The following is a 26,266-nucleotide window of genomic DNA, read 5'->3' as shown; positions in this document are numbered from 1 at the left end:
CGGGGCAGTTCCAACAAATGCTGCAACACTGTCCGCAATGTGTGGGAGAGAGCACATAGTCTAATTAGGGTACCCACTACTTCAGACAACATATTCTGAACGGCCTTAAATACCAACACCAGGATTTTAAAGTGGACTCTCCATAGAACTGGAAGCCAACGCAGCTTGACCAACAAAGGAGTTACATGCTCAGTACGGGGAATGCCATCGATCACCCTAACTGCAGCATTTTGCGCAACCTTCAATGCTCGCAATGCCTTTTTTGGAAGACCTCAAAAAAGAACATTAGAATAATCCAAATGGGGCACTACATAACTTGCTGAAAATTTTCTGGGGGAAAGCAACTTACACAGTCTCAACACCAGGCGGATCTTAAAAAAGACTGTCCTGACCACCGAAGCAATATGTCCCCGAAAAGTTAGGGAGGAGTCTAACAACATTCCCAAACTTTTAATCTCCTGGTGTATTGGGATTAAAACTATGTCATAATGAAGGATTTTACTGCATGGTAGCTGCCGATTTCACACAGCACCTTTTGGGAGCAAGCCCACTATTTTTATTGCAGGTCATGTGTCCCATTAGTGCATGGTATCTGCTGAGAGTTAATAGATCCTGTGTTAAATCTGCATTAGCCAGTTAGCGCATGATAAGTGTAATGAACTAGCTGGTTAGTGTTTCCATGATCATCTCTGCTCGTACTATACTCCCAGCAGGAAAAATCTGAAAATTGTGGTAGCATGCATTTTAAATGTGTGGAAACAAGGAAACTATTGCAAAACCTCATAACACAGTTGCATTTTAGCCTATTTCTATACATTAAGGCCCTACAGCTGCCTACAATTGGGATGCGCTTTGCAGAATCGGGGCCTAAAGGCTTAACATTAGGTTTACCAGACATCTGGGAAAACCCGGACATGTCCTCTTTTTAGTGTGCCCAGAGGGATTTCTAAAACCTGGTAGTTTGTCCAGGTTTTGGAAGTCTCCAGCTTAGGGCCACATGTGGAAGCTCTCTGCACATGTGCAGACGTCAGTGCGATGATGTCACATGTGAGCGCATTTACGTGATGTCATCATGTCGACATCCATGCATGTGCAGAGGCCCTCCAGACCTTGGAGAAGGAGATAGGAGATTCAGCTGGGGGTGGGGCTAGGGACGGAATGGGGTAGTTCTGGGGGCAAAACAGGGCAGGGCCAGGTGTCCTCTTTTTTTTTTAAGAGGAAATCTAGCAACCCTACTTAACACCCTTTAGAAAAAGGGTCTCTTAATTAGGGACAGAATCAAGACTATGAGGTCTAGCTCCTGTTGAGATTCCTTTTAACTGTTGCATGAAATCTATATCTCCTCTGCTATTTTTACTGCCTCTTAGGGTGGGAGAGACCTTCAATGTCTCACCTGCCTATCTGCCGAAGCTGCCTTGGATGAACGGTGTCCAGGAGCATCTGCAGTGGAAGCAGGGTAAACCCCAAGAAGAAGGAACCGAGGGTGAATGCCAGGTTCAGGATGTCATCCTGCTGCTTGCATTCAGCTCCATGGTGCTCCTGGCTTCTCTTTCCTCTTGGCTCTGGTGTCTGAGCTGTAGTGGTGGGAATACTCAGCATGAGCTGGATGTGGAGAACTAGGAAAATCAGAGAACAAACACAGAGCTAGTAGAATGAGTGAAAACTGTGGCAGAAAGGTGACCCAGTTTTCCATTCCCATGCCCACAGAAGATGTAGGGGGACTGGAAGAAGATCTGAGGTCATATTTTTAGAGAGGCAAGGAGAAGAACGAGAATTGAATTACTCTATTGCCTGGAAAAGATTTGACCCTGGCACCACCATTCATGGTTAGCATTAGAGGGTGCATCAGACCAACTGTTCTAGGCCCCATGTCACAGGAGGCCCCAAGTCTTTATGGAGCAGAAGGAGGCACAGCCTACTAGTGGACTTTAGAGCGCCCTCCAAAATTTCTGCCCTAGGACCCAGCCTGTCTAAATCTGACCCCTCATCCAGTAATTCAGTCACGTACCATCTTCATCTTCTTCCCACATGCCTGAGTTGTGTGCCTGCAGATGTGGCAAGAGGTCCAGACTTCGCTCTACCATGCTAAAATTGGAAGCTGTGAGAAAGAGAAAAATGTTAAAGAGTGGGTACATTTGGGTATGTGTCTGTCTGTCCTTCTGTTTACCCCATTAAAGACAGCTGCTGAAAATGGGGGATAACAATCCCTCAAAAATCCAGAAAAATCCAGCCCTTCCCACAGTGGATCTAGGAGCTCGGACCCTAGTATGCTCCAGAATTCTGAATCTAACATAACCAATGTTCTATTGAAAACAATAACCCTTTGCATATGACCTATGTACCATTAAAGTGTCGAAGTATGGGGCTGTCTAATGGCCGCGCTGGAGAGGAGCAGTATTTGATACAACATTTGTTGGGAGATGTCCCTGAGTTTGCCCCTGATGAAGGATACGAAACGGGGCTCTGTAGGGCGATCAGTTGGCACTCCCTGAATGAATAGATGGATGTTGGCAGTTTCAGAGATAAGTCCTTCTAGATGGCAGTTATAGTTAATTGGATGAATGTGACGCTCTGCTATCACGAGGCTCATTAACTAGTGATTTTACACTTAATTGTGTTTTTGAATTCTTGAACAATGCAATTTTGCACTTGACACTTTGGGCACTTTATTATTCTTAGTTTTTGCACTTCTGAATTAATATTTATTAGAAATTTTCAATAAAAATTTTACATATACAGTATACATAAAAAAAATTTTCTTATCTAGGGGATAGTACAGTATGGTGTTTTATGCTTGATAAGCCCTGGTGAACTTGTGACTTCTGTCAAAAAACGTTCCCATGAACTGACTGAACATCCCCAGCTACACACTAACAAATTGAATATCTAGAATTCAGTAGTGTGCTTAAACCATATAAATTAAGCAGTGCAAACTTGAAAGCCCGTAAGTTCAAGATAGTTCTATGAATCGAGAGCGGGTCTTTTTTTCCCAGCTGTCTAATGGCATACAGCAGCCTACTTGTAAGTCCAGTGGTTCCTGAGTAGTCTTGGTTAGAAATACCTTGAATAATGCAGTGCTGTGTGTTGTCATGAGAGGATACAAGTTGATTGCAGGACACATAACCCTAGGCTGGCCAGGGCTAAAGATGCTGTGGAAAACTATGAGGGGATTTGGGGGGAGGGGCTGAAAAACTCAAGGTAGTTATATAATGAAGGTTTATAGTGCTGTAATAGCATACTGGGAACCACAGAAACTGTAGATGGTCTGCGCATGCTTACAGAGCAGCAACCTTTTTTTTTTTACTTTACTTTTTTTTTAAACTTTTTATAGCGAGCCTGTGATTTTAACCTGCTTTAAACCTGTGGGTTAAAATCACGGACACGCACTGTGGGGGAAGGCCAGGAGAGTTGGGCCAGAAGCAGGGCGGTGATTGGGGCAGAGAGAAGGAGAGTCGGAGCAGAAGCAGAGCGGCGATCGGGGCAGAGAGCAGAAAAGTCGGGGCATAGAGCAGGAGATGCAGTTGGAAACGACGTGAGCGACTGGTCCCCAGCAGTAGCTTGTTTGTTGATCGGCCAGCCCACTTGGTGTTCCAGTTTTTTGTTAATGAATCACTGCCTGCCTACTTTACATGCCATTTCTCCTCATTTGCATGCACGGATCAGTTCGGATTGGAGGATGATCGGCACAGAGGTTAGTGAATCGGGTCGGAGGGAAATCGGGTTGTTAAGTGGTCGCAAAGTGGTTGGGACTTGATCTGTGGGCTTAGTGAATCTAGCCCATAGTCTAAGAAAATATTGACTTTAGCCTGCATTCATCTAGGGAGATTAGGGGTTTGCTCCCTTTCATTTGCTTACAGATTGGATGGCTGCTGCTATCCTGATCTTCAAAGGAGCTGCTGGTTCCAAACAGGAGATGGGAAAATGACTCAGCAGTACTCAGCGCACGAAAGCGGTGATACTAGTGATTACAGGAACTTTATTTTTGTGTGCACATGTATATACATTTTTTTTGTATTTTATTGAACTTTGGGACTGAGAAACACTTTTTGGTTTTAAGAGTCACCTAATCAAATGTGGTTTTGGATATCTTAGAATAAAGTTGGTATTAAGCTGAAAGGCATGTCATGTTTGTTTGAGGTTTGAATATTATCACTAACTATAATGTTGTCATCAATGTAAACTTGATCACATGTGAATGGTAAATTAGCTTTGCTATTCATTTATATTTAAATTTAATTTACCTTGTATAAACAAATCTGATAACAACAATTGTTGGACATACTTATTTAGTTTTCTTTCATCCTCTATTGGTTTTTTTTTTTTTTTTAGTTGCTACAAATAAATGCAAATATTTAAATGTTTAACCTCTGTGTTGGTGTAAATTGAAGGAGAAACCTATTCAAACTTCTGATCGTGATTATAACATCTCATACATTTAATTGTGATAATTAAATTGTAATGTAATTGCATCACATCACCACTAGGGGTTCTACATTTATTCAAATTTAAAAATACAATTCTTTTTCTAGCCAACTAATTTTTCTAATCATGTTGAACTCAATCTCTGCTTTCTGCTTTCTGTTTTCCTCTATTGTCTCCATTCTTATGCCAGGTTATTGTATCTATTTGTCATTTTTCTTTCACCTCCTGTTTTCTTCATATCCTCCACTACTATATCCATCTCTAACATTGTTATTTTTCCCTCCCAGCATTCTTCAATTTATTTTTCTCCTTCTCTTCATTCATTTTTGCTATATAGTCTCCCCTGGGAGAACAGTATAGAAAATTAAATAAATAAATGTCTCTCTTTTTACTGTCTAACTATATTTTTCTATCTTTTTTCTCTCACGCCACACTTCTCATTCCTTTTTTTCATGTTCCCCAGTCTCTCACTAACTCTGTCCTCTATTCCCTTCCATTCAACATGTCCTTCTCTCTCTCTTCCCACTTCCATCTAGTATGTTGACCCTCTCTCTCTAAAATGTCTCCTTCCTTCCTTCCAGCATCTCCCCTCTGTCTCTCCCCACCCTTCCATCTAGCATCCCTCTATGCCTTTTCCATCCAGCATGTCCCCTTTTTCTCTCCTTATCCTTTCAATTAGCATACCTCCTCCCCCATCTTTCAATCAAGCATCTCTCTTCTCTCCACATCCTTACATCCAGCATCTTCATTTTCTATCCAATATCTCACCTTTTTCTCTCCTCACCTTCAATTTAGCACATCTCCTTTCCCTCTCCCTCATCCTTTCATCCAGCATCCCCCTCTCTCTCCATCCTTCCATCCAGGTCCCCATTCTATCCCTTTTCCATTCAGGGTCCCCTTTTTCTTTCCCCCATCCTTCCTTTTAGCATTACCCTCTCACTCTCCCCGTCCTTCCATCTAGTGTCTCCCCTCTATCCCTTTTTTATCCAGGGTCTCATTTTTCTCTCCCATCCTTCCATTTAGTATGAACCCCTCTCTCCCCCTATCATTCCATCCAGCATCTCTCCGTTCTTCCTACTCTTCAATCCAGTTGTTCTTACCACCCCCTTTCCCCTTCCCCCTCCCCCCTCCCATATTATCTCTTCGGCTTCTGTTCCCTCCTGCTGCTGCTTCTGACAAGGGTTCGCTTTGCTCAGGGACATGCTGTTGGTTGTGCCAGTCCTCTGCCCCCTCTGATGTTGATTCTTGCTCTGGGGTATTGGACCAGCACAGCCAACAGTCACAGCATGAGCTTCAGCTGAGTGGCCCCGTGTGTATTTCTTCTTGCAGTTGACAAAATCTGGCCATAAGCAGAAAAATAAAAAGCCCCCCAGATGCCCGATGGAGCCCTCAAAAAGAAGACATGCCCAAAGAAACCCGGACATCTGGTGACCCTATGTATGTGTTAGAACATTGTCCAGTAAAGCTTAGCGCACTGTTCAAATGCACAGTTTATCTACGTAATCCAGGCCTTAGTCTGCAGCTCCTACTCTGTCCTGTGTGTAAAATAATGATTTTTCAGTGGGTAGATCTGAAAGGAGAGAGATAAGAAAAGAGGCATGAAAGTGTGACATTTGTGAAAAGGAAGAATCAGTGGAGAAAAGAGGAAGACAGAGAGAGAATCTCATTCACCTGAGGTGTCACATAAGTGAGAGTAGATCCCCTGGGACTTCAGTATCGGTAGAAGGGAATTCCATCCCAGCAACACCCCAGAGAAGAGAAGGGTCTCTGTAAGAGCAGTGCTGATAAGCCACCATCGGCGACTGGGAGCAAGACCAGGCTGACAGATACTGCTGGATGCCATAGTTACCACCTAACAGAAACAAAAATCATTGGCACTAGAAGTAATGAAATTTTCTCAATCACTGCCCTCCAATTATGGAACTCACTCCCAGCCCATCTTAGAGAAGTATCCTTACTAGATAGATTTAAGAGTTCCTTGAAAACCTTTCTCTTTAAGGATGCGCTTGAAACTTAAAATCATTAGTCTAAGCTTAGCTAAACAGAACAATGTTTATTCCTTAATCCTCCTCCCTTACTCTCAAAAGATTTTGTCCCTGCTGTGCCCTGACCCTTTTATTTTTACCATCATTGTTATCTTTCCTTAAACCATTGTAGTTCTACCCATTTTTACCACGTTTCTGTTTGTATATTATTTTTAGTTTGTTTTGATCGTATCTTAATTGTCTGGCTTCCCCTAATTTTATTATGTACTACACTTAGAAATTTTTATAATTTTTATAGTGCTGATTGAGGGGAAACTTATAACTCCTGCATCTCCATGAATAAGCAGGATAAGTCAGCTACACATTGGTGGTTTTATCTGACAAGCCCAAAGAAGATTTGCTTTCTCAGAGCTCAGAGAAAAGCCTTTGGAGAGCCTCCTCTGTGTATTTGTTGGTAGCCCTATATAGCTTTGTGCTAGCCCTCCCTTTGTTCAGTTTAGCTTATCCACCCTGCCCAGTGTTTGGATCCCTCTCTGCTCTCTCAATTCCACTGACAAAAAAAAAGAGACAATCTTGGCCAATTAGCCACAGAAGACAAAGCCAGCTCCAGCCAAATTTGGTTTCAAAAAATGCCTGAGTGCAGAAGAAAAATGAGCTCCACAGACCCACACAAGGAGTACATCTGATACCTCGGAGAAGATCACCTCATGACAGACTTCTTCCATAGAAACATAGAAACATAGAAATAGACGGCAGATAAGGGCCCACGGCCCATCTAGTCTGCCCACCTTAATGTCCCTCCCCTACCTTTGCCCTGTGAATAGATCCCATGTGCCGATCCCATTTGGCCTTAAAATCAGGCACGCTGCTGGCCTCAATCACCTGTAGTGGAAGACTATTCCAGCGATCAACCACTCTTTCAGTGAAAAAGAATTTCCTGGTGTCACCTCGTAGTTTCCCGCCCCTGATTTTCAACGGATGCCCTCTTGTTGTCGTGGGACCCTTGAAAAAGAAGATATCTTCCTCCGCCTCGATGCGGCCCGTAAGATACTTGAACGTCTTGATCATGTCCCCCCTCTCTCTGCGCTCCTCGAGCGAGTATAGCTGTAATTTGTCAAGCCGTTTTTCGTATGGTAGATCCTTGAGTCCCGAGACCATCCGGGTGGCCATTCTTTGCACCGACTCCAGTCTCAGCACATCCTTGCGATAATGCGGCCTCCAGAATTGCACACAGTATTCCAGATGGGGCCTCACCATGGATCTATACAATGGCATAATGACTTCCGCCTTACGACTGACGAAACCCCTTCGTATGCAGCCCATGATTTGTCTTGCCTTGGACGAAGCCTGCTCCACTTGATTGGCAGACTTCATGTCCTCACTGACGATTACCCCCAAGTCTCGTTCTGCTACCGTTTTTGCTAGGATCTCACCATTAAGGGTATAAGACTTGCATGGATTCTGGCTGCCCAGGTGCATAACTTTGCATTTTTTGGCATTGAAGTTGAGTTGCCATGTCCTAGACCATCGCTCCAGTAGGAGTAGGTCGTGCATCATGTTGTCGGGCACTGAATCTTCGTCTGTTGTGCATTTGCCCATTACATTACTCAGTTTGGCGTCATCGGCGAATAATGTTATTTTATCTCGAAGCCCTTCTGCCAAGTCTCTTATAAAGATGTTGAATAGGATTGGGCCCAAGACTGAGCCCTGTGGTACTCCACTAATCACCTCCGTCATTTCGGAGGGGGTGCCGTTCACCACCACCCTTTGGAGCCTACCTCCAAGCCAGCTCCCAACCCATTTCGTCAATGTGTTACCTAATCCTATAGAACTCATCTTGCTCAGTAACCTGCGGTGTGGTACGCTATCGAATGCTTTCCACGGCCTACAGATGTCCCCGAGGTCCCACTGCACTACCTGCACACTCTAAAGGATTTCTTGACTGAAAAACCCAGAAGGATGCACGACAAAAAGTCAAGAAATCCCTCTTCACTGGTGAGGCTCCCAGACTGCCGACTTCTTTCATGGCTAAGCTGCCTACCCTGATTCAAAAAATGGATGTGGTGTTCCCCAGAACAATCTCCTCCTCCCTGGAAGCCTAGCCAACCCCTACTCATCTGGTCTTTCAAGCCAAAGAAGCACAGAGTAAATGACAGCAGAGAAAGATCTGAATGGTCCATCCAGTCTGCCCAATAGTCACACTCGTTATAAATTCATGCTTAAATTGTCTTTTCTTTAATATTTCTGGGCAATAGACCATAAAAGGTCACTCGGTATTGTCTTTAGGTTCCCACTGCTGGAGTTGCCATTGAAACCCACTCCAGCCTATTCTAACCATCCTGTCACTAAAGCTTCCCTCCCCAGTTCATCCTAAACCAAATCACCATATATAGGACACAGACTGTGCAGCATTGCCCAGTACTGGCCATAGTTTGTTTTACACCATTCATTTTCTAATTAGAGATCCTCTCTGTTCATCCCACACCTTTTTGCAGTGGTGTACCTTGCATATGTAAAACCCGTGCCCATCATTTTTTTGATACCCCCCTCATCTATATGAAAAACATGATTTTTAGTAATAATCCACATATCGCACAAGAAGAGTGTACCTAGGAAAAGGCAACATCTGACATACTGCAGTGAGCAGTAGAACATCAATACACCCATTGTAAAACTAAACAAGCCAGAGTAGTACAGATTGATCCTGCACAGTCAATGCTAACAGAGAGCCATGTCTTTCATACACACAGAACACAGAAAACACCTTCGCCCAGTATGGAATATGTAATCACAAACTACCCCTCCCCCATTTTTACAAAATCATAGCGCGGTTTTTAGCACTGGCCATAGCGTAACAGCTTTTAAGCTTATAGAATTCCTATGAAAGTCAGAGCTATTGTCGCTGCAGCTGGCAATAAAAATGACTGCCTCCCCCGTTTCCATAAAGCTGACAAATATGTTCCTACTTGGGGCCATGACACCAATAATGTTTCTCTTCATTCATTCCTACCAGAACATCTGGCCTTGATCACACATGCAGAGCACAGATCAACCCTATGCAAATAAAGGAACATAAATTAAAAGTCCTAATATACACAAACAAAACCCTAATGCCAGACTCTGCATGCAGGTAGTACAACACCAGAGAAAGAGAAACAAATGCATAGACAGCAGATGCAAATTCTCAAAACCAATCATTAAGTTGAAAATAAAATCATTTTTCCTACTTTTTGTGGTCTGGTATCTCCTCTTCTCTCCTCTTTCCTCCTCCTTCTATTGCCTATCATGGCCTGGCATTTCTGTCCTCCCCTTCCCTTCCCTGACCCAGAAGTCTGGCATCTTTCTTTTTTCCCTCTCCATCTCCTCAGTACAGCATTTCTCTAATGCACACCCCCCCCCCCCCCACACACACACACACACAATCCCCCAGCGACGCGACCCCTCCTGCATTCCTCCCCTCCATGGGATCTGGTACAGCAGCCGCTCTCATCCTTCGCGCAACCGGCAGCATGAGTGAACATGCTACCTTCGGTGGCCCGTAAGCTTTTCCTCTGCTACTGCTTCCTGCCTATGAGGGAACAGGAAGCAGTAGCAGAGAGAAAGCTTCTGGGCCACCAAAGGCAGCATGTATTCACTCACGCTGCCGGCTTCCCCAAGGATGAAAGAGCTGCAGCAACAGATCTCACGGAGGAGGGTGTGTGTGTGTGGATGGAACCCCGGACTGCTGTAAACATAAACATAGTTATCGTGGGACCTTGCTGTACCTCCTCGCTGCTACAGGCTCTGCTGCAGAACAAGGAAGTGATGTCAGAGGGGGGTGGACTGGCAGCCACGGAGAGATGCATAAAGGTCCTAAGATGACTCAATTTAAAGCTTACTGCCACTGCTGCTGGTTCGGGAAAGCAGCAGTGGCAAAGTAGGGAGGATGGTTCTGGACCCACTGGGCAGGCTGTGCACCCCCTTTTTTTAATTCTGTCACTGTTTTCATCTCCACCACCTCCCTCAGGAGGCTTCTAGGTATTTACCACACTCTCTGTGAAAAAGAATTTCCTAACAGTACTCCTAAATGGTCTCAAACTCGTGGCCCACCAGGTACTATTTTGAGGCCTTCTTTATGTTTACCATAATCACAAAAGTAAAATAAAACAGTTTCTTGATCATATGTCTCTTTAACTATAAATTACAATATTATTATTAAGATTTAGCCAAAAGGAAAGATTTATAAACTACAAAGAGTTTTACCTCATTAAAATTGTCATTTCTTTAATAAGACACAAACTATTTTTTCTGAGGCCCTCCAAGAACCTACAAATCCAAAATGTGGCCCTGCAAAGGGTCTGAGTTTGAGACCACTGTCCTAAGTATATCACCCCACAACCTCAATTCATGCTATCTAGTTTTACCATTTTCCTTTCTCTGGAAAATATTTGTTTAAATATTAATATCTTCCAAGTATTTAAATGTCTGCATCATATTTCCCCTGTCCCTCCTCTCTTCTAGAGAATACATATTCAAGTCTTCCAATCTCTTCTTATATGTCTTTTGGCGCAAGCCCCCATACCATTTTTGTTGCTTTTCACTGGACCTTAGCTAGAAACGACCTCCAAAACTGAACACAGTACTCCAGATGGGGCCTCACCAATGGCCTGTACAGGGGCATCAACACCTCCTTTCTTCCGCTGGTTATGCCTCTTTCTATTCAGCCCAGCATCCTTCTGGCTACAGCCACCACTTTGTCACACTGTTTTGTTGTCTTCAGATCCTCAGACACTATCACCCCAAGGTCCCTCTCCCTATCCGTGCATATCAACCTCTCACCTCTCAACACATACAGTTCTCTCAGATTTCTACTCCCCAAGTGCATTACTCTGCACTTTTTTGCATTGAATTTTAGTTGCCAAACATTAAACCATTCTTCTAACTTTTGTAGATTCTTTTTCTGCTCCCTCTGGGGTGTCCACTCTGTTACAAAGCTTGGTATCATCCTCTAGCCTGGTACCTCAGCATTGCCCTCCGCTTCTCACAGGCCACCCTTTCAAACCCATGGAGGATGTAGCCATCAAATTCCTCACCTAGAAGACAGCTTTCCTCATTACCATCACATCGGTATGACATATCAGTGAATTACAAACCCTAGTGACATATCCACCATACACGCAAATCCTCCATTATCATATTGTATTGAGAATGCAGCCAAAGTTCCTCCCAAAGGTGGTTTCCCCTTTCCACAACAACCAGGCAATCATGCTCCTCTCCTTCTTCCCAGAACCACACGCCAACCACACAGAACAACTCCTGCATACCATGGAATGCAGTCATGCTCTACACCTCTACATCCGCCATACTTAGACATGGCATAAGTCATCTCAGCAGTTCATTTCCTTCAATCCCAACAAGCCAAGAGCCCCGGTCAGAAAATGCACTCTCTGACTGGATCTCAAACTGCATCTCCTTCTGCTACAAGCAGGAAGGCCTGGTCCTAATCAACAAGGCCATGGTGCACCAGCTGAGGGCTATGGCCACAAAGATGACAAACTTCCACCATAAAACTCTGGAAGGCATTTGCAAAGCTACAACTTGGTCTACCCCGCAAACCTTCACCAGACACTACTGCTTGAACACTCCTTGAAGATCAGCAATGACTTTGGACTGACCATTCTTCAAGCATCAATCACGCCCTAAATAATCCACTCCAACCAGGGATTGCACTCCAACTGGCCCCAGGATTGCAGGACTTAGTGCCATGCACCAGAAAGAAACAAACCACCCCTTACTATATAGATATGGGACTAGTTCCAGACACATTGGTACTGTTCAATGAGTGCTGCCAAAAAGTGCCATGTTGGTAAGGCCAATACCAAAGTTACTTTGTCATGTTGTTACAGTTATAAGATTGTTTTATGTTTGCCATGGTAGCAATGTTTAAACTATTGAAAAAGTACTATGTTGGTAGCATGCCTACTCTTGCCATGTTGGTACAGTTTATCTACTCTCACCAAATAAAAACCAATATACAGTATAAGTATATATATATATATATATATATATATATATATATATATATATATATATATATATATATATATATATATATATATATATATATATGTGTTTGCTTTGCCATGTAGGCAGTTTGGTTACAAATATGATTTCTAACTGTTGCAACAGAACACCAACTTGTTGGATCTCAGTTTTTAATGCTTAGCCTGCAGCTTCATCCTACTCAAGCATGGTAGTAGGCTACAGAAGGTGCCACCCCTAAGGAACAAAAGGGCACTCTCTCAGCCCTCTACACCTCACAGCTAGAGAGTCATCCTGCTTCTCCATGGAGATAGTAAGGTTACTTACCTGTAACAGGGGTTCCCTGTGGACAGCAGGATAAGTCGGCCACATACACCTCCCCTACCTCCCCTGCAGATGAACCCGCAGTCTCTAGCTGGGAAAACTGAAGAAAGGGAGAGCTAGCACAAGACTATATAGGGCTACCAAAGAACGCTCAGAGGAAGTTTTCCAGAGTCTTTTCTCTGAACTCTGGGAGAGCAAATCCACTTTGGGCTCATCAGATGAAATCACCAATGTCACTGAGTGGAGTGGAAAGGCTAGATGTGAATCGCTTGTTCACTCTTTCCAAAAATACTAGGAATGCGATGATGCTACTAAGTAGCAGATTTAAAACAAACTGGAGAAAATATTTCTTCACACAACGTGCAATTAAACTCTGGAATTCATTGTTGAAGAAATCAGTTCGCTTAGCAGGGTTTAAAAAAGGTTTCGGTAATTTCCTAGAAGAGAAGTCCATAGGCCTTTATTGAGATGGCTTGGGGAAATCCACTGCTTATTCCTAGAATAAGCAGCATGAAATCTGTTTTATTATTTGGGATCTAGCTAGGTACTTGGTACCTGGGTTGGCCACTGTTGGAAAAAGGATACTGGGCTTGATGGACCTTCGATCGGTCCCAGTATAGCAATTATGTTCTTATGGTTGATTTATCCTACTGTACACAGAGAACACCAGTTGCAGGTAAGTAATCTTGATAACCCTGAATTTCCCAACAGGGATGCACAGTTACCCAGTTTTAGGCTTGCAGACATTTTGGCCAGTTCTGAATTTACATTTCAAAGTAGTGTGGGACTTGTAGTCCCTTATCCTGTCCTTGAAATCAGTGCTACAAGTTCAAAATGCACTAGGATGGGGTGGTCAGAAATCTACCACTGTCCCAAAATCTACAGCCTGGAACTGGGAATAAGAAGATTACAGTGCTATTTACAGATGGTCTTGGTGGTTGGGTGCATACATGGGGCAGTGGTAGTGTTTGTGGTTAGGGGCTGCCCCTTTGTGGACATCTTGTGATTGAGATATAGAATTTAAAAATTTAGGAACTTCTCTACAGTATATTGAATCCTCGGGTTTCTGTACTAGTTTCTCCCGCCCTACTGTGCCTTGCAAACTTTTTCTAATCTTTTTTTTTATTGGAAATGACTTTCAGAAGAAAATGAAACTCTGTTTCCAGTAATGGCAACTTTTCCATCTATCGTTCTGGCCTCATTTTGATACGTTCCTATATTTAGTAACAGCGGGATCTGGATAGCTCCTACTGCCCCCCAGACACTCCTACCCCACCTCTCCCTGAAATAACTAATAGACCACACATATATTTGGTATAAATAGCCGCAGCTCAATTTATTAACAAACCAGAAATAATTTGCATAAATTAACATCCAAAAGCATTAACTTGCATATAACAAATCAGCAGCTCCTCCCGAGCTATCCGGTGTAACCATCAACAAAGTTTCCCCCGACCCCGCCATTAACAGCAAGAGTCTGAGGGGTGGCATGACCTCATGCCCCATTAACTTATTCAGTAGACCCCCGGGCACGGCTCCCCGCCGGCCCACCGCTCATCGCCGGATGAGCCCCAGCACCCAGTAGTTCGGGAGACCCGCCTCCCCGATCCACTGAAGCCATCAATAAAGGGTGGGTGGGCGGGAAAAAAGCCGCCCTGGAGGACTCGGAAAAAAGCAGTCCTCCAAGGTCCCGACTTTAAAAGGCTTTCTCAGCCACGCCCCTTAGCAACCACCAATCGCGCGCTTACTCCACACGACCCGACTTCCCCTAGGGCTCTAACTTCCTACTTTACTACCCCTAACTAGCCCTCCCATGTGCACTTAGGGCTCCCAGCCCCGTGTTAGTTTTTGCCCTTCGAGACAAGCTCTCGGGCTCCCTTTAACAGCGGGATCTGGATAGCTCCTACTGCCCCCCAGACACTCCTACCCCACCTCTCCCTGAAATAACTAATAGACCACACATATATTTGGTATAAATAGCCGCAGCTCAATTTATTAACAAACCAGAAATAATTTGCATAAATTAACATCCAAAAGCATTAACTTGCATATAACAAATCAGCAGCTCCTCCCGAGCTATCCGGTGTAACCATCAACAAAGTTTCCCCCGACCCCGCCATTAACAGCAAGAGTCTGAGGGGTGGCATGACCTCATGCCCCATTAACTTATTCAGTAGACCCCCGGGCACGGCTCCCCGCCGGCCCACCGCTCATCGCCGGATGAGCCCCAGCACCCAGTAGCTCGGGAGACCCGCCACAGGACTGTAAACTTACAGGCCCCCCCCCCCAATAAAGGGAGCTGCGGCTGTCAACATAAGGCCAGGACCCTCTCACAACCCGACGCGAAATCATCAAGGAGAAGATCCCAACCCACCGCCGACAAATGAACCCCATCTTTGTGAAACAGACCACCACAAGATAAATCCACCCACTCATGCATTAATTGTAGACCCCCTTGACTAACCACCCACTTACCCACTTGCCTATTCAATTTTGACAACCCCCGGGTCCAACGCCGTGACGCTAAACAACGAGGGCGGGGCACAATATCAGACCAAATCAATAAAACCCCAGGAAACCAATCCAATACAATCCTGAGGTCATCCTTGATAAGATTCACTAAGTCCTTCCCGGAACAGGCATCCACATCGTTCCCCCCAAGGTGCAACAACAGTAAATCTGGATGACGAGGACGCGAACGAAGGCGCTCGAGCAACAGCAGCAATTGACTCCATCGCATCCCACGTTGACCCCACCAAGACACATGCAGTCCCAGATGACTCAGTCCCAAATGACGACCACCAGGACGGATCGCCGCTCTCTCCGATGCCCAATGTATAAAGGAGTGGCCAATGATCCACAAGGAATAAGAACGCCCACAGGAACCTGAAAGAAAAAACAAGAACAGCTAACCAATAACAAAGACAACCCAAGGTGAGCATCAGAGGGCTTTAGCAGTAAAAAACCACCTACACACCCCAGTTCTTAAGAAGCACCCCGCCCCGAATTCAACACACCACAAGACCTCTCTCGACGAATGTACCCCCGAAAAGCGTCAGAAGTCCAACGCCCCAACCGCTGTATGCCCTCCCCAGACATACCCGCCATACTCGCACTCGTAGCCGCTCCAATCCTAAAAGAATGAGTCCCGTAGGCAGCCGGATTCTCCCCACAACGGCCCAACGCCAAGCGCAACACCGCCTGAAACTGATAACGCGTAAGCGGGGCACCCTGCGCATGGACAAACAATGCAGAACCCCCGACTGGACGAATCTCCAGAAAAGCTCGCATCCGCGCAACCGGACACGAACTACAAGCAGCTACAGAATGTAAAACCACCCAGTGCCCCCGGGCACTCTGATCTGTCTTTGAGCTCACGATAAACAATCTCACCAGGGAAGGCAGCAGACGAACATGCTGTACCAACAGGCCACGCAGACCTAAGCGAGCCAAAGGACCAACCAACAACTCGCTCACCCGCAACGCCCCGAAAAATGCGATGGCAAAAGCCGCCTGAAACAAACATACTTCGTAGGGCGAACTCGCCACTTCAACCAACGCATCCAACAACCGAAGAAGCAACTCATGTGTGATGGGCAACCGTGTGTCCCGGGGAGCAGGGCGCGCACGCCCCATAGCTCGGAGCAGACGCGAAACCAAGAATCCGGAAACCGGACAGGCCCAACCCAAAGCTCTGCAAAAAAAGGAGAAGCCTGCTAAGCGACTACGAACCACACCCCGAGACGTGTGAACGCGAAAAGATGACAGCACGAAATCCGCCAACAAGGATTCGGCCACATCACCGGGGCACCAGCCACGCTCCGTCAGAAAGGTCGCCACCATTCGAAAGCCCGCCGAGTAATGCGACCACGTAGAATCTGCTACAGACAAGCGGAGCAGTTCCCAGATTCCTTCCTGACCAGGTTCCATAAATGTACTGGCATCGGCGAACCTTCCTCCCGAGCATCCGGGGCCAACTGTCGAAACTGCAAGAAATTGAAACGAGACAAGGCATCAGCAATTCCATTCTGCAAACCTGGAACATGACGCGCCCGTATATACAAGTTCAACTGCAAACACCGCAATACGAGCTCTCGCATCAGCGCGTTTACCGCCAGACAACGCGCCGCTTGCTTATTAACTACAGCCACTACTCCCAAATTATCGCACCAAAAAACCACCCGCCGATTACGCAACACATCCGCCCACAACTCACAAGCCACAATAAGGGGGAACAACTCCAATAATGTTATATTTTTCGTAATGCCCGTACGAACCCAGTCTTCCGGCCACCGTTCAGCACACCAAGCTCCGCGACAAAAGAGACCAAAACCCACACCACCTGCGGCATCAGAATACAACTGCAGATCCAAGCTAGACACTATGGGCGCCTGAATAGGCACCGTCCCATTAAAATCTTTCAAGAAACGCGCCCACATACAAAGGTCAGCTCGTATTCCAGCCGAAATACGCACGAAATGTCTGCGATCCCGCACCCCAGAAGTGGCCGCAGCTAGTCTACGAGAAAAGGCACGACCCATAGGCAACACTCTACAAGCAAAATTGAGTGAGCCCAACAAGGACTGAACAGTATGCAAAGTCGCTTTAGGAGCCCTAATCACTCGCTCTATGAGCCCTAACAACTGTCGAACTTTCAGCTCCGGAAGACGAGTAACCATGGCGTCCGTATCGAGCTCTATCCCCAAAAACACCAAAGAGGTAACGGGACCCTCAGACTTGTCCCCAGCTAACGGAACACCAAATTCGGCGGACATGTCCTCAAAAGCCCTCTTTAAACGTTCGCATACCTTACTGCCGCCGGCACCCACAAATAAGAAGTCATCCAGGTAGTGCACTACTGAAGCAAACCCCACCCTCTGCACCAACACCCAATGCAAGAACGAACTGAACTTTTCAAAATAGGCACAGGAAATGGAACATCCCATCGGCAGACAACGATCGTAAAAGAAAAAGCCTTCAAATCGAAAACCCAACAACGGAAAGGACTGAGGATGAATCGGCAACAACCGAAACGCCGATTCGATATCCACTTTGGCCAAAAGCGCTCCCTGTCCAGCCTCTACTATAAGCCGCAAAGCACAGTCAAAGGAGGCATACCGTACAGAACACAGATCTCGCGGAATGCCTTCATTAACTGAATGACCCAAAGGTCGAGACAAGTTATGAATGAGACGAAACTGCCCTGGTACCTTTTTAGGAATCACCGCCAAAGGTGATATAATCATCTGTGGAAACGGAGGCTCCCGAAAAGGACCTGCAATACGCCCCAACTGCACTTCCCCCAATAGCTTGTTTCTCACTATGCTCCGCAACTGGGAGACCGAGGAGGCGTTCTGAGCACGCCCTGTAACCAACGAACCCTGAAAAGGTATAACAAAACCAGAGGTAAAACCCGCTTCCAAAAAGGCAGCCACGTCCCGCGGCCTATACTCCCGAAGCCAAGGACGCAGCGCCTCAATCCGGATAGGAGTCGGTAACTCCCCAGAAAAATTACTTCCCTGTCCCACCTGCCACACCGCTACTGCGCTTGGGACATTTGAGGGCTGTATGCGCCTGACCACAGACCGAGCAGGCATGTCGAAATTTACAGTCGGTGAAAGGGCAACTGGATTTATTAAATTTCCAACATACGTCGGACCCAGCAGCGGAACCTCCACCGACTCCCCCACGAAAAAGCCGCCCCCCACCTGCAGGTCCGGGTGCAGCCTTACCACCCTGATTGGACAGAGACTTAGACGCCATGTGAGTAAGCCACAAATTCACATCCTGGGTGCCCCAAGACATAAACCTGTTCTCCTCCATTTTGTCTCGAAAAGCCTCGTCATAATTCAACCAGGCCCAACCTCCAAACCTCTGATACGAATCTAAAACTGAATCTGCATAGGACAGCAATAAACCGTAGTCCTTTGGGTTAGCTCGCCCCCAAACGCTGGCCAGCCTCAAAAAAGCCCGCACCCAATTAAGGATTGACCGCGCTACAGGGAAAGGCTTCATCTCCTTCCTATCCTTTTTAGATTTTTTAGTACCCCGCCTGTGAGCCCTGCCCTCTAACAAACGAAAAATATCCACGCAAGACCGTCGACGAATTTTACGACGCAAAGAACGAGGCACCCGTTCCCAGAGCTCGGACAAAGCTACCAAAGCAGGAACCCCACAAACTCCTCCTGAGGAACCCGCAACCTCTCCTCCCGCAGAAAACTCCACCCCACCTACAGGCCCCTTAGACGATGAGGAGGAAGCAGACGAAGACGACGAAGAAGACCCTGTCGACGACGAAGACGAGTCACCCCGCCGCCGTCTACGCTTACTCTTTTTACCGCGTGCTTTACCCGCAAGAGCAACCAGAGCAGGCGCCACATTACCCTGTGAAGAAGGTCCTGGTTCCACGACTCCGCCAGAAGAGATGCCGCCGACAGCAGTCCCACCGGAAGAAACAGGTCCAGAAGCCGAGACGCCCCTAACAGCAACCCCAGGCAAGGAAGACGAGGGATGAGAAGGTCCCGCAGCGCCACCGCCAGCAGCTACCACACCACCGAACGCCGAACTGCGCTCCGATCCGGAACATCCTGGCCGCTCTTGCACTCCCGCAGCTCCCCCGTCTGATACTCCAGGATCCCGACCACCAGGAAGAAATGCAGGCACCTGTGGAGACCAAGAAAACAAGGAGGCAGGACCAGGCAGAATACCCCCAGCCACACCCAAAGGGACACCCCAACTAGCACCATAACTACTACTAGGCATAATACCCATTGCCATAGGGCCAGCAGAACTCCCCCCCCAGTGAGAAACCGATGGACCCACCCCACTAACAGAAGACCCTGGACCCCAAGACGGGGCACCCCAACCAGGACCCCACCCCCCAGGAAACACACCAGCCCACGACGTAGACGCCCCTCCAACCGGAACAGGCCCCTGACTGAAACAATCCAGCCCCCTGCCTAAGCTAAAAACATGAGGAGACCCACAGGAATCCAAAGAACCCAATCCCCGAGGCATGTTAGCAGCCGCCCCCTCACGTATGGGGCCCAAACCCACATCAATCCCAATGTGTGCCGCAGAAGCAGTATCAGCAGCCACAGAAACCCTCCCGCTCATTTCTAACGGCACTGAGGCAGCGCTTGAAGCCGCAGGCAAAAAAGCCGTTGGCGAAGCCCCGCCCCCACACGCGACAGACGAGCTGCGGCCGGCCGACACAGACCCACTCGAGCCAGTCGACGAAACCGCCTGGAGTCTAACCTTGTGCCCATGCACTCCCGCTGAACCAACATTCCCCCGAGTCCCTCCCAAACCAGCTATGGCCATAGCCGACAGCGCGGCGGTCTTGGAACGGCGCTCCGGCCGAACTCGCTCATCCCCAGTGCCCCGACCCACCTGCTGCGGCAGCTCTTCCGAAAAAGAATCCCCAGCAAGCAGTGATATCTCTGCTACTTCCCCCTCCGCATTGCCACTCCTCGCACCGCTGGACTCCATGCCACCGTCAAAAATGCCCAGGCACCTCACCGCAACAGCCGACGCAGACACAGCACCCGCTCCCAATCAACCGCCAAAAAAGCCGCCCTGGAGGACTCGGAAAAAAGCAGTCCTCCAAGGTCCCGACTTTAAAAGGCTTTCTCAGCCACGCCCCTTAGCAACCACCAATCGCGCGCTTACTCCACACGACCCGACTTCCCCTAGGGCTCTAACTTCCTACTTTACTACCCCTAACTAGCCCTCCCATGTGCACTTAGGGCTCCCAGCCCCGTGTTAGTTTTTGCCCTTCGAGACAAGCTCTCGGGCTCCCTTAAAACTCTCCTTGTGGTATTTCTGGTTTGCCACTGCTTTGTGAATTCTTGCTCACAAGTGTTCAACTTAGTGCTTTTAGACACGTGCTGATGAAATAACCTGTGCACTCAGAATGTTTGTTGGAAAATCAGCAGTTTCTTAATGCACAGTATAGACAGGGCCAGCTCAAAGGTATGTGATGCGCTAGGTGAGCGCTCAGCTGTGTGTGTCTTCCATCCCCCAGGGTGACTCAAGGCCCTACTCCTCCCCCCAACCTCCATGTTCAGCATTTAATATCTCCATCTCCCATGTTGTTATCCAGTTCCAAGAGGGAGATATTTGGTCAGCCCTGGTGCATTATGGGACTCAGCACTGATTTCAAACAAACTACAAATACCATACTGCTATGAAATATCAATAGAAAAGTAGGACTAGGCAAAAAAGGAACTGGGAAACTTGAGAGCTCTGTGTCCAGCAATTCACCCTACCTTAACCTTTCTTCTCACTCCCCCACCTCCACCCTACCCTACATCCTGCATTTCATCTCTCCTTACCCTAAGGTTACCAACTGGATCCAATTTACAGAACAGGATTGATCCAGCCCTATATTTACCCCATTGCATGCAGGGGCATGTAGTCTTGCTTTCATAGGGAATGCAATTGGAAATCAGCACTATAAGTCCCAGAACTGGGCAAACTCTCTCCTGCAAATCTGGATCCAGTTGGCAGCCTTATCCTACCCTCTTTTTCCCCCATCCTGTCTCCATTGCATGCAAATCTAACTCATGAATATTCATTGTGGATATCCTGAAAACCTAACTAGCTGGGGTTCTATCAGGACATGTTTAAGATTCGATGAGTTGGGGTCAGGGGGGGTCCACTAGTTTTCCCCTCTGAAAAGATATTTTTCTAATATTTGGGGGGGTCAAGAAAGAGGTGTGTGTCTTGTCTACCTACCTCATCTGGGAGAGGTAGATGAGCAAGAAGAATCACAAGTAAATCATACTGGCACAGCAACCAACATTAATGGTAGCATTTTACTTCAGCTCAGAACAGACCTAAATTCTCAGCTTTCTAAAACTATGCCTTTTGAGCTTGTGCACATTTTCTGCACTGAGGGTTAATAGCTAATACTTTATTACCGTAAGATAAATTTTAAAGGAACTAATGTCTGAACACACAACTTCTTCCTGCATCTGTTACTAAGCTTTGAGCAGAAACTGATGTTAAGCTCTGCATAAACATACCCAAGAATTCTTATATTAAGCCCTTAGGTGCTGCAAAGTGACAATGGCATGTGCAGCAGAATAATCATTTTGCAAAGCTCCAAATTTTAAAGTTAGTATGAAGAGGATATAGAGTTTCCTTTCTGTTGATAAAACTTCTCGCATCTGTATAAATGATTCAACTTTGGGCGATGATCCTTATGTGTTAAGAGCTATCAGAGCCTTCAACCGAGAATCTCTCTATACAGAACTCAAGTAACACAGTAATCTCCCAAGATGCCAGCTCACTTCACTATAAAAAGGGCAATGGTTTTTCTATAATACTACCATTTATTTGCATGACTGATATTAATCAATACCCATAACTCAGTCACTTATGATCCCCATACATTTGCCAAATCTTTATGATATCCTTGGGTCTATATTGCTCTGGGCTCTGGAGCAGGAATAATGAACAAACCTCACTAGATTCATCGAAGAAGGGAGATTGTTCCTACCTTTCTTTCCCAGCTGTTGTAATTTGGTTGCCCTTAGTGGCCTCAGAGTCTTTCTCCGATGGTTCCCTTCTTTAGAAGTCCCCTGCCTGGCTATTACCTGGGTGTCCTCCTCTTCCCCATCCCTGTCAGCAGATGGAAAACAAGGTTTTGTTTGGACATGAAACAACAGCTGTGCTTCTAGAGTTAGAGGTTGGGCTCAAGGTAGCCAATGTTTAGGAAGAGACAGGCGAGGAAAATCTCACCTGAACAAGATCTGTCCTGCTCTGTGACTACCTGGCCTATATCTGCTCAGTTTACAGCTCATACACCACTTGTTTCTGTGTGTGGAAGGAAGCTCAGAATGTGTTCTCCTGATCCAAAGCTCAGTCACTCTCCAATAACTACATTTGGTGCTGAGAAAGGGTAGAAAGCTAGAAAGACTAATTTCCCTGTTTGACTCATGGTTCGCACTTTATATTAAAAACATCCCCAAGAGAATAAAGTTTTTAAATCCACACTGGTCCATACTTCAAATGGATCTGATACTAAAGATATTCCCATTTTATTTTGATTTTTATTTACCTGAGGATAGATTGTTTATTATGGGGTCAATATTGAGTCATTGGCATTTTTCCCAGATATTCAAAGCTGGGACCTGTGCGGGCTTTGGCTTTGAATATCTGGTTAGTGTTAAGCCTGTTAACGCATAGCCACTTAAGCTAGAGGTTTTTAGTGCAAGCTGGTGCGGTAAATGTTCTGACTCGTGAGAACTGATGCCAGCCATTCAGAAAGTGGCACGGGGCCAGGCAGGGAACGTGGAAAGCTCGCGTCTGACCTCTGCGCTGCTGACATGAATACAAGAGCCGTCTAGCAAGGGAGGAATACCACTGGACCACCAGGCTGTTTAATTAAGGTACCAACGGCGATGGGCGGGCGGGTGTTTGTTTCAAACAGGTGTGGCGGCAGTGCTGAGAGGCAAGGGGAGGTGTGTGTTTAGAAAAAGTGCATCAGCGGCAGTGCTGAGAGGCGGGGGGTATTTAGAAAAAGTGTGGCGGGGAGGAGGAAGGAGAAGAGAGAGCTAGGAGATGAGGAAAAACTGATCAGGGTACAGATTGGTGGAGGAGTTGTAGCTAGGGAGTAAGGAAGGAATGGGTGAGAAGAGTGATGTGATTGGGCAAGGATGAGAGGTTGGTGATTGGAGTAAATAGGAGCTTTGGCAGGCTGAAAGGCATTTGGGAGGTGGCTAGGGAGTGGGACGGTTGTGTGAGTAAGGGGAGCTAGAAAGGTGATTTCCTCCCACCCACTTCATTGTGGTTTATTGGCGGTCTGTGAGGTGGAGGTGGGTTTAAGCAGGGTGATTGTAGCAGAGTTCGGTAGTGGGGTTTTGCTTTGGCTAAGCCTTGAGTTTTGTCAGGTACCTTTATCTGCTTTTTAGATTAGGGGTATTACATAAAGAAAAATATCCTAATTCCCCTCCCCCCACCATCCATCCTGTGAAACATTCCAGGAGACAGTTTTCTTAGGACCCCTGGAGATCAAAGGATACACCCTAAGAATTTGGTTCAGAATGGTTTTTTTTCTTGTTTTCCTCCTCTGAATCTAGGGTGTGTCTTAATGTCAAGTGCGTCTTATGGAGCAAAAAATACGGTAGTTTGCCTCTTATACTTCTCTGTTCTGGGGTTTGTTTTTTTTTTTTTTTTTTTGGGGGGGGGGGGGGTTTGCAGCCAAAGTGTATGACTTTGCATTTTTTAGCATTAAATCTTAGTTGCTAATTACCAGACCATTCTTCAAGCTACTCCAGATTCTGCCTCATGTTATCCACACCCTCTGAGGTATCTACCCTATTACAGAGCTTGGTATCATTTGCAAAAAAAAACTAACTTTGCCAGACAGTCCTTCTGCAATATCACTCACAAAGATGTTAAACAGAGCCGGCCCAAGGACAGATCCCTGCAGTACTTCACTAACAACATCCTTTTCCTCTGAGCAAACTCCATTTATTTATTTAAAACTTTTTTATACTGTTTACAAAAGACTGAACGGTTTACCACTACTCTTTATCTCCTTCCACTTAACCGGCTTTTAAGCCAGTTTGTCACTTTAGAGCCCATACCGAATGCACTCAGATTATTTATCAATCGCTTATGTGGCAATATGCCAAAAGCTTTGCTCAAGTCCAAGTACACTACATCTAGTGCCCCTCCCATATCCAACTGTTTGGTCATCCATTCAAAGAAATTAATCAGATTCATCTGACAAGACATGCCTCTCGTAAAACCTTACTACCTCAGGTCCTGCAGTCCATTTGATTCTAGAAAGCTCACTAGCCTCCACTTAAGAAGCATTCTCATTAGTTTTGAAGTAAAGGCTGCTTTGTTTACCTCATTGGAATAACTACAAGACGGTATTGTATCTTCCAAAACAGACAATATTCGTTTATTGTTATAAAAACTTACAGTATTACAGCAGCAAAGGCATATCAGAAAAATGTATTGTCAGTTCAGAATATGCAATGGAGAGAATAATTTGCACCCATATGCTTAGCAGGGGGCTAGCAGATTCCCTAAGCATAAGTAAGTGAATCTCTCTGGCTTTACTTAGAATGCACGTGTTTTTTATACAGAGAAATTCTTCCTTTGTTCCAAAAAAGTCCATCCCCGAATTCTGGTTATGTAATTCCCTATTGGTACATAAAATAATGTATATCTAACTCCTCCTCCTCTCAGTCCATGCCTCTCTCACCTCCACCCCCCTCCCCAGTAAGGGGGGGCCTTGCAGAAACAGAGAACTCTTGGTGAACTTTCTTTCCCAAGCGCTGAGATCACTTTATCACTTTGTAGATGCTAATTAGTGGTTTTACAATTCTGTGCATCTTTGGGATGGTGTCCTTGTATGCTGAAAGTTGGCAAAGGTGACCTTTCAACAATCCAGCTGCTTGGTTCCCATAGCTTGGTTCAGAGACAGGGAGCAAATGTTTTGGTACCAAGTTCTCTCATCTCGCTACACCCACATCGTCCTGCAGGGATCCTTGCTCATTGTAAAAGTTTTATGGCTTTCCAGGGTGCCTGGCATATGAAGTCATACAGCACTGATAACAGTTCAGCAGAAACTTGGAGAAATATCCTTCCAGCAGGGAATGGAGACAAAAACGTAAGCATTGCAAAGGCTGCAGGTGTTTACAGTCAGCAAGGTACAGGCTGGGCCTGGCTATGGGAAAATATAGGTCTGTAGTGTCCAGCATACACAAGTGAGGCCAGTATGTCCAGTTGAATCATCTGTATGTCCAGGTTATCCATGTCAGTTTACTCACTAAGATATCTGATGTTCTTTCTCCCTGGGCCTCCTGTAACATCTAGAAATTCTGATTAAGTCTGCATTAGTTAAAGACATGACTTCTCTAAAGTATTTTCTCAACAAAATCTCTGTAGAGAATAATGAACATACAGGGAAATTCAAAAATCTCAATTTAGATGATCTTATTATATTTTTTTATTGACTCAAGCTACCTATAAAGATGAAAACTGTCTTTAATAGCAGATATACTGGCTTGCTCAAAATCCCAACTTGAGAATCCACCTTTTTCATAGAAAGAGGCAAGGCACTTATATCATTTTCCACAACCAATTTTTGATACCACAGATTGGGAAAAATCACAGAGTTGCCTCAGATCTCTTTACTATCTTCCAAATATCAAGAAGTGAAACCTGTGTAACATTCTGTTCATCCAAGGATAAAACCTCTTTAGGGAACTCAACAGAAGTTAAATTAGTCATTCTAGAAAAAGATGGTAGTATTGATTGTTGTAAAGCTTTAGTACCTCCATCAGGGGAAAACCCTTCTTGGGACAAACCCTCAGTGGAGGAAGGATGGAAATCTGAAGATGGGGCAGGTGTTGACCTTTCCTCTGAACTTAAAGAGTTACCAGAATTATTGCCCACATCTGGAGGGGAAGATTGGTTCAAGGGAACCAAATGTTTTTCAATAGGCCCTGTGACTACAGGGGGCCTCACAGTTATATTCATGGTCTACT

General features: G+C 45.9%; 1 protein-coding gene across 6 annotated transcripts in view; it reads right to left on the bottom strand.

The window, feature by feature from the left end:
* The window catches only part of LOC117360441 (large neutral amino acids transporter small subunit 4-like), a 64,767-nt gene extending 42,377 nt beyond the window's left edge, over positions 1 to 22,390 (bottom strand). For 3 of the 6 annotated variants that reach the window (XR_004539410.1, XM_033944188.1, XM_033944189.1), the window contains exons 1-4: positions 22,258 to 22,390; positions 6,094 to 6,274; positions 2,009 to 2,098; positions 1,394 to 1,616 (exon numbers count right to left, since the gene is read on the bottom strand). Coding sequence is in view for 5 of the 6 variants with exons in the window: in XM_033944188.1 (XP_033800079.1) it covers positions 1,394 to 1,616; positions 2,009 to 2,098; positions 6,094 to 6,265 (485 nt within the window). In the remaining variant the exon portion in view is untranslated. Of the gene's footprint in view, positions 1 to 1,393; positions 1,645 to 2,008; positions 2,099 to 6,093; positions 6,275 to 22,257 lie in introns of those variants that run through there. The other 3 variants (XM_033944190.1, XM_033944191.1, XM_033944192.1) reach the window with 3 other exon arrangements.
* Positions 22,391 to 26,266: the final 3,876 nt, after the last annotated feature.

Source organism: Geotrypetes seraphini, chromosome 5 (assembly GCF_902459505.1).
Source record: "Geotrypetes seraphini chromosome 5, aGeoSer1.1, whole genome shotgun sequence".
Classification (NCBI taxonomy): domain Eukaryota; kingdom Metazoa; phylum Chordata; class Amphibia; order Gymnophiona; family Dermophiidae; genus Geotrypetes; species Geotrypetes seraphini.
Note: the sequence above shows the minus strand (reverse complement) of the source record. Positions and strands in the feature narration are given on the sequence as shown.